Source organism: Austrofundulus limnaeus, unplaced genomic scaffold (assembly GCF_001266775.1).
Source record: "Austrofundulus limnaeus strain Quisiro unplaced genomic scaffold, Austrofundulus_limnaeus-1.0 Scaffold393, whole genome shotgun sequence".
Lineage (NCBI taxonomy): Eukaryota > Metazoa > Chordata > Actinopteri > Cyprinodontiformes > Rivulidae > Austrofundulus > Austrofundulus limnaeus.
In genome coordinates, this window is record NW_013952795.1 from 328748 (window position 1) to 337951 (window position 9204).

The following is a 9204-nucleotide window of genomic DNA, read 5'->3' on the forward strand; positions in this document are numbered from 1 at the left end:
AAAAATATTCTGCTAAACCTAATCAATCATATTAGGTTGGTGCTGAAAACTTTAGGTTAAGGAATTAACCCCAGTTCTCTGAAACATGAGTGAGGTATCTCACTTTGGGACACGCCCTCAGCCTGTCCCCCCAGAAGCTCTTTTTCATTACTCCAGTCCCTTGACTGGCAGAAAAGTGACGTCAGCTCCGGGAGGAGGGACCTTCTCCCAGTATAAAGGCTGACGTTGCGTAGGTGATCTTCAGTCTAGTCAGCACACCTCTTCCTCGCTCCAGGCAAGGAGGGTGATCTGGTGAGATACCTCACTCATGTTTCAGAGAACTGGGGTTAATTCCTTAACCTAAAGTTCTCTTTCAACATTCGTTTCGGTATCTCACTATGGGATATGGCGACTCCCGTATTGCCAYATAAGCTTACTCGAAGACCAACAGATGTATCCTGCATTTATTCAGACTTGGATCCCACACCCAGAACTGTGTGAGCCAGGGTGGGTACTGTCACATCCAGTCTATAGAATCTAGTGAAGGTGTGAGGGGTCGCCCAACAGGCAGCATCACAAATACCCTGAAACAATGCCCAGGATGAGGCCATACCACAAGTAGAGTGGGCTCGCAGACCTGCAGGGGTTGTAAGTCCTCTGGACTCATAAGCCATAGTAATAGCCCCGACTATCCAATGTGAAAGGCGCTGCTTCATCAGGGGTTTACCCTTGTGTGGTGGAGACAAAGACACAAACAGCTGTTCCGATCTGCGAAAAGCTGTGGTTTTCTCCACATAGGTCCACAGGGCCCGTACTGGGCAGAGCCTATGTAACTGTTCATGCTCCTGAGAGGAGAATGGTGGCGGGTAAAATGCCATTAACTCAAGGGGACTACATGGTAGGGCTGAGTTAACAACCTTTGGTGTGAAAGTAGGTTTGGGMTTTAATAAAACCTTAGAATCCTCACCGATAAACTGCATGCAGGATGGGTTCACTGAAAAGGCCTGAATGTCGCTCACACGTTTGTCAGAAACCAGGGCGACCAACAAAGCTGTCTTAAATGAGAGCACTTTAAGTTCAGCCCGTTCCAATGGTTCAAAGGGTGCCTGTGACWAAGTCCCATGAAGGGGTGAGGCTTCTGGACACTGGTCGGAGCCYCCGTGCCCCTTTCATGAACTGGCACACCAGTGGGTGTTGCCCTACTGTTTTCTCCCTAAAGACTACATGGCAAGCCGAAATGGCTGCCAAGTAGACTTTAACAGTTGAAAAGGCTAAGCCTTTATCCAACAGCTCCTGTAGAACATCAAAATGACCGACACAGAGCTCTGCATTGCATTTACCATGTTTTATCACACCAATACTCAAACACATGCCATTTCCCATCATAAGCGCTGCGTGTTGAGACTGCTCTAGCACTTTGAATAGTGTCGATAACGTTCTGGGGAAGCCCACTGGCTGCTAGATTTGATTTATCCTCTCACAGGCCAGGCCCATAGAGCCATGTGCCCTGGGTGAGGGTGAAATGTTTCTRCGCGTGCCTGTGTTAGGAAATCCCTGCGGAGAGGGAGCCTCCACGGCTCGCCATYTAGTGACTGGAAAATTTCTGCTATCCAGTGTTTTCCTGGCCAGCGGGGGGCTATCAGAATGAGTGAGTGTTTCCCCTCCCGCACTCTGGCAATGGTGGGAACAATCAGTTCTAGTGGTGGGAAAGCATACAGTAGAACCGACGGCCACTTGTGTGCTAGTGCATCCAGTCCTAGTGGGGCACCCCCCTCGGTCAGGGAGAAAAACCTTGGACATTGGGTGTTCTCCTCTGATGCAAAGAGGTCCACCTCCGCTTGGCTGTACCTTTCCCATATTTGGGTTATGGCCGCGCGGTGGAGTTTCCACTCTTTGTAGCGGGGACTGCCTCTCGACAGCAGGTCTGCACCCCTGTTCATTACCCCTGGCARGTGAATAGCTCTCAGTGACAGTAGGTGTGAACTGGCTCAGACTATCAGGCTGTGTGCCAGCGTGTGTAAATCAAACGAGCGCAGACCCCCCTGTCTGATGATATAGGCAACCACCGTTGTGTTGTCTGTCCTGACCAAAACATAGTGCCCTCTTATAAAAGGCAGAAAATGTTTTAGAGCCAGTGTCACAGCCAGGAGTTCCAGAWAATTTATGTGGCCCTCTGAATTTGGGAGGTCCACACGTCGTTTGCCATCATGCCTTCGTGTGTGGCTCCCCAACCAGTTAATGAMGCATCTGTTGTGATGACCTTCCTTGTTAGGATGGTTCCCATGGTAACGCCMGTGTTCAGGAATGTAGGGTGCTTCCATGGACTCAGGGCGTGTACACACGTCTGGGTTACTAGCACCTTTCGGTGGGCGTGGCGTAATGYACTCAGATTGAGTGACGCCACCCACCATCGAAACGGCCGCATGTGTAAACGGCCGAATGTGATGACCGCTAGCGCTGATGCCATCAGACCTAGTAGCCTGTGGCACAGCCGGAGTTTCACATGTYCGCCTRTGKGAAACAGTGCCAGACACGCCCGGAAAGCTTTTATACATTCCAGTGTGAGGCGCGCTCTGAACTCGTTTGAGTTCAGGGACAGCCCAATAAAGGTGATTGTTTGTACTGGGGTTAAGCTGCTCTTTTCCCAGTTTATTGTGAAACCCAGGGCTGTCAGATGTGATAAAAGCATCTCTGCGTGGGACTTGAGTTCCCCTGGAGACTGAGACGCCAATGAGACTGAGATCAGCCAATCGTCTATATACGTCGCTAGACGTACTCCTTTTTCCCTCAGAGGTGTGACTGCAGCCTCGGTGCATTTCACAAACACGCATGGGCTCAGTGAGAGGCCAAACGGGAGTACGAGATATTCATATGTTTTCCCCTGAAACGCGTATCTGAGGTATTTCTGTGAGGATGGTAAATAGGGATGTGAAAATATGCATCTTTTAAATCTACGGATATAAACCAGTTTCCTTGACGCACAAACTTTATCAGAGCTGCGTGTGTCATCATCCTGAACGTATACCATCTCAGCTATGTGTGCAGAGCTTGCAGGTCTAATATTGGTCGCAGGCCCCCTCCTCTTTTCGGGACGAGGAAATACCTGGAGAAGAAGCCGTCTTTGCTCTGCTCCTGTGGGACCAGTCGGATGGCTCCTTTGTTCTGCAGAGAGATTATTCCCTCCTGCAAAATGCGTGCATGTTCTCCCTGGGCTTGAGAGTGTATTATGCCTCTGAGCTGGGGTGGGCTTGTTCCAAATTGGAGCCTGTAACRTTTGGATACAGTCTTTATTACCCAATCTGATGTCCCACATGCTTTCCATAGTTGGATTTTTCCTGCTAGTGGGCCAGGGAGTGTTTCTGTAAAAACACTGTCTCGGGATGCGGTAGACCGGCCGGGCCGCTGCCTGAGTGAACGTCTGGCGTGGTGCCGTGGGTGGAGGAGGCTGCGCTCGTCTAGGCAGACACAGTTTAAGCGCCTCATCTTCTCTCTTTTTCTCCTCACAGCGTTTTTGCATGGTTGCCAAGGTGGGGCCGAACAAGCCCTTCGGGTCAATCGGAGCGTCGAGGAGTTGGTTTTTCTCTTTTTGAGACAGGCTAGAGAGGTTTAGCCACCTAGCTCTCTCCTGGGTGATCATCAGAGCCATCGCTCTCTCTGAAGCCTGAACCACGCTTCTGTGGAGACYCAGGCAGAGGTCTGTCACTATGCACAGCTCGTCCCACAGATCTGCTGTCGGTCTGTCGTCCTGCAGTTCCGCTTGGTAAGTGAGGAGAAGAGATGATGCATTCAGGGCCTTCACTGATGCTGCTGCCACCTTGTAGCTTTTTTCATTTAAAGCTGACTGAAAAGAATCGGCCTTAAACGGGAGGGTGGGTCCCGCCGTTGTTATGGTCGGTTTCTGTGACGGATGCAGGTGAAAATCCAGCAGTGGTTCTAACGGAGGCAGATGTGAAAAACCGCTGTTTTCCATGCCGGTCCAGTCCAGCGCTGACCCTCCCAGGACGGGGTTTTTGGTGGTGAAAGGATTACTCCAGGACRGGGTGGCTTCCTCAACGCATTCCGGAAAAACCGGCAGCAGTTGTCTGACTGAAGATTTGGCTCTTGGGAGCCTCTTCCCCTCATATCGGGACGTGGTGGTCTCCGTGGGGGTTTCCGGCCATGCAATGCCCAGCTTTGCAGCTGCTCTTTTGCAGACATCGTGCAGYTCCAGTGCAGTCGAGTTTGGTGAGTCACCGCGGGCGTCGCTCATTTCCGCGGGCTATGCAGCCAGCGGAATGGAGAAAACTTCGCCGTCCTGCTCGTAGTCGTCAGAACTGAGACTAACAGATTCCGCCTCGGAGTCAGTTTCCGTGCTAATTAGGTTACTGAAAACCGGGAGGTCCGTCTCGTCTTGCTCCGGGCCCAGCAGTGGGGCAACAGAATCGAGCTGGTCGCTCCAGCTGGCTCCGGTTGGTGGGGGCTCTTCCTCGTTGTTCGCCGCGAGTTCTACCGGTGGCGGGGGTTTGGTTACTCCTAGCACCGGGTCAACATCTGACAGGCTAGCTTGGCGCACCAGTCTGCTTCGGCGAGATTTGACGGAGAGCACATAGTGCTCGCAGTTAGCAGGTGACACTAACGCGTCCTGGGCATGTTGCAGCCCCAGACATGAAGCGCAGACAGAGTGGGTATCTGCCCCAGCAATTACGTTGCCGCATGTGCAGGTTCTAGTCGGTGGCTTAGCCCTGTCCATGGCGAGTACAGGTGGAAGCGTCCCGACGTGTTTCGCTCAGAAAATTGCACCAAAAGGGGAAGCTGGTTTGGTGACCAGTTGCGATTGCTGCTGTTTGATGATAGGCCAGCGAAAGAAAAACTCAGATAACCAAAATACAGTTATTGAAGAGCGTTCGGCGACCGAGTWGTTAGCTCTCTCTGTGAACAGTTAAGCTAGCTCAATAATAGCTGTATGGTCATCTGAGAGTTGCTTCTGGGAGCGAGAAGAGGTGTMAGACTGAAGATCACCTACGCAACGTCAGCCTTTATACTGGGAGGAGGTCCCTCCTCCCGGAGCTGACATCACGTTTCTGCCAGTRAAAGGACTGGAGTAATGAAAAAGAGCTTCTGGGGGTACAGGCTGTGGGCGTGTCCCATAGTGAGATACCGAAACGAATGTTGAAAGAGAACCAAAGCTTTATGTCATGTTCTTAGTTTTCAAAGTTAAAGACTGAGGAGCAAAAAAAACTGACCTCAGTTTTAAACTAGAGGAAACCAGGTGCTGCTCGTCACCTGCCCAAAACCCACAGTGAAGCACGGTGGTGGCAGCAGCATGCTGAGGGGTTTGAACAGGAGGACCCAGGGTTCTCCTTCCAACAGGACACTGACCCAGGAGGAGGAGCCTAAGGACCAACAGGACACTGACCCAGGAGGAGGAGCTTAAGGACCAACAGGACACTGACCCAGGAGGAGGAGCTTAAGGACCAACAGGACACTGACCCAGGAAGAGGAGTTTCACGACCAACAGGACAGAAGGGGTTATCTGCGGAATCAAAGTGGGCGTGTCACAATAGTTGGCGTGTCAAAAGCATAAACACTGTGGGCTACGAGGCCTACATGACAGTTTCCTTAGACCCTGCTTGACCTATATACAGCCTGACCCTGACCCCAACACTAAGGTTAACCAGGTAACCCAAGTAGGGTTCTCCAGAAAGTGGTGCCGTACAGTAACGCCCTTTTTTTGCAAAGTCCGTCAAATCAGGTGTGTCGCTTTAGAATCGCCTTTCCTTGTGACACGCCCACTCGTTGGCACAGAGACCCCTACTTGAACAGGGCACTGATCCAGGAGGAGGAGCGTAAGGACCAACAGGACACTGATCCAGGAGGAGGAGCTTAAGGACCAGCAGGACACTGATCCAGGAGGAGGAGCCTAAGGACCAACAGGACACTGATCCAGGAGGAGGAGCTTAAGGACCAGCAGGACACTGACCCAGGAGGAGGAGCCTAAGGACCAACAGGAGACTTGAATAGTGGTGTTTTGATTCTGTCGACAAAAGTTTTGTGTCGTTGAGCACATTTTTAATGTCAGGTAGAAGTTACGTAATTCAACCTGAAAATGGCTGCACACCCACCTGGACTGATCTTAGATCTGAAGAACAGGGGAAAAAAACGCCACTGATGATGCAGAAATTAAGAAACTAACATTCAGTTTTGTTTTCTACTGAAGTGGCAAAAAAAAAAAAAAAGATCTGAAGAATCATAATACAAAGTAACGAAACTCCAAAATATGAATCAATTTGTTTTTTTATGACCTTGAGATTTTCTCTCAAGTTTGAGCCTTTATGAATTAAACCCGACTGATAAACTACATTAACCTGATTCCAACAACAGCCTCAAAAATGATCAATAAAAGTGGGTGATAGGAATTTTGATTATCGAAGCAATATTAAGTAAATACTGGACTAGTATCACAAATACAGATACTTTTCATTGTGTTTTTTGTCTATAGTTAATTTTAGGGAAATAAAATGTTTTGTGAAAACTAATTACCTTCAAGCAGCTCAAAATAAAGAAATGTCAACACACARAAAAACCTTCTCATTGCACACAGGCACGAGGAAAAATAACTGCTGACTTTGTCTCATATGTGAAAAATAGTGTAAAAGTGTAAAATAATCGACTCAGTCATGCTTGTATCAATCCGATACTTATCATGGAATCTAGTGTTYATACCGGTTGATGAAAACAGCCTCAGTCCAGTGTGAACTGTAAAGTTTGATATAAACAGTGATGCTTGTGAGCAACATAAAGCTCATGTGAATTAAAGAGCGTAAAAAGTGTTGCATCAGCAGATTAAATCAGAACGACTCACCTGTGATGACTCCTTATGTGTGAACAGACACAAAGTGTTCTGCTCTGATCAAACACTTGATGTGCAGACTAATTTAAAAARGACGATTTCATCAATGAGCCTCAGACCTACCTCCTGAGTGCCTCTGTGTTTACAGAAATGATGTAATTATATTACACAGGTATAGAGTTGAAAACACCTCGGATACAGGTGGTGGTTGACTTTCAGGGGGAGGAGCCTGAAAATGCATAAACATGATCAAAGACGGACCTGCTGCTACAGCTCAGGACTAATTTACAAACATGTTAAATGACGCCTCAATAACCGTTTTACTAATTTAATGTGTAAACAAATTATTATTTAACCTGGATTATTAAGTATTTAGACCGAGAAAGGAAAGATTCACTAAAGAGGAAATCTATTTTTAGCTCAAACTAAACTTCTGTGACTGTGGGAAACTGAAATGAGAACAAAGTGCCTTTTTTTTTCACATTTTTATATTAAAGGAACATAGTTTTCTTAAGATGTAACCWAATGTTTATTCTAAAGAGCCAATAAGGTGATTAAATACTGGCAGGAAGCTAAAAAAAAAACAGATTTTCGAATGAGAATTTCCCCTCAGCAACCAAAGAGTTTAAATGTTTCTGGTTCTCAGGTCCAAACCAAAGCTACAAAAATAAAAGTGGGCTCAGGTGAAACAGCACAGTAGTCAGAGTCATAGTGAACTGGATCAGCTTGTCAGGAACAAACTTTTATTAATATCATTAATAATGTGTCATCGGCATCATCAATGAAATGAGTTAGTCTGTTTAAAGCAGAATCAAGTGTGCATTCATTGCCCTTCTTTTCTGGATGAACACTTCAGTTCCATAAAGCCAGGAAAAAACAAAAAAGGAGGGTGGGGGTGGGGGGGGGTCAGAGGTCAAAGACTGCAGTGAAGGAGGAAACGCAGGGAAAATGACGTCTGGCAGAGCAGGAATCTCCTCCTTCACTGGGATATGATTGGTTTTTCCCTTGTGCAAGAACCAAGAAAATAAAAATAAAAATCAAGAAACTCAAATTGGTGCCCTAAAAATCAAAGAAGAAGAAAGAAGAGGAGAGGGGGCGGGGCTGCTTCTGCTGGGATGTGGTGTTGGCCGTTCTGTTCTTGGGTTTTTGTTCCATAAAGCCATGTTAGGATTTGATGCAGTCCTCGTCGTCTGAAGTCTGGCTGCTGCTACTGGTTTCGGACTCGGAGCCCTCCTCGTCGTGCGCCTCCGCCACACTCCTCCAGGGGGTGAAGTGGAGGGTCACGCCCCGCGTCCTCGGGAGAAACCCGTTTCTTTGAACGCCGTTCTTCTTAAGCTGTGGGGACGGGTAAAGCTTGGGTTAGTTACATCCAGAGCTAAGGGACCATAGCTGGGCTAAAGGCCCGACACACACTGGATGAGCCCCGGCTCCTCAACCTGACTCAACTCCAACCCTGGATTAAACCAGAGGGACGAGTGATTACATCTTATTAACCTTTCTTCCTCCATCGCTCCCTCCCTTTGGGAGGGTTTTGCCTCCAGCTCCAGCCGTGCAGAACCTCAACCACATCCAGGCTTCCTCCTCAACCAGGTCTGCCCATAATGAGAGCTTCCTCAGTGTCAGAGTGTAACTTTACTTAAAGCACTTCCAGCTGGCTGTGTTGTGAGGTTGTAGACTTAGAGTGAGACAAATCGAAMCACACCGGTAGATATGACCTCACAGAGTTCACAACGCTGTCCTGAAACCTCAGATCATTGATATATATTATTGGATTGGGCGTCACGTGACCTGGACGTGCTTCACAAGGGGGATTTTTATGCARTGAGCTAATGCTAACGCTAATCATTGAAATCAATGAGCAGAATGTAGCGCGGTGCAAACAAATGTTTTATAAACATACAAATGGTACAAATACTTTACTATAAACTGCAAAAATTGTTATAACATGTTTACAAGAGCTAAAAGGGTTGTTTTACAGGTAAATATTACTCATATTTAACCAACGGCTTCAATGTTCATGTTTAACCTTTTTTAAAATAGATTTTATCTGTTGTCAAATATATTATTTACTGATATTTAACATGTAAACATGGATTTTTTTGGACTGTTGACTAGTTAGACTGCATATAAATTCAGAAATGATGTAAACTCGCTAATGACAGACACTAATGTAATGATTGAGCATCATAAACAAACTAATTGTCAGACAGGCCGGTTTATTCAGATATTTTCTACATCCAGTATTTATGTTTTTCAACATTTCCAAAGAAAAAGGAGAAAGAAAAAGTGTGCCAGCTGTGGGTCGGCTTCAGATACAGCCTGCATCATTGTGAAACTGAAGCATAATTCTTTCAGGGTTTCCCCTACCATCATACAGACCCCACCCCCTGTCACTG

The 9204-nt window shown here is 47.3% G+C and overlaps 1 protein-coding gene and 1 pseudogene across 2 annotated transcripts in view; both read right to left on the minus strand.

Annotated features, from left to right (window-relative positions):
• Positions 1–1448: 1448 nt before the first annotated feature.
• LOC106528630 (uncharacterized) lies at positions 1449–4228 on the minus strand (annotated as a pseudogene).
• Positions 4229–7514: 3286 nt separating this feature from the next.
• Positions 7515–9204, minus strand: part of gpbp1l1 (GC-rich promoter binding protein 1-like 1) — a 30979-nt gene continuing 29289 nt past the window's right edge. For both annotated transcript variants that reach the window (XM_014023861.1, XM_014023860.1), the window contains one exon: positions 7515–8143. In XM_014023861.1, the coding sequence (XP_013879315.1) occupies positions 7973–8143 (171 nt within the window). In that variant the 3' untranslated portion in view covers positions 7515–7972. The remainder of the gene's footprint in view (positions 8144–9204) is intronic.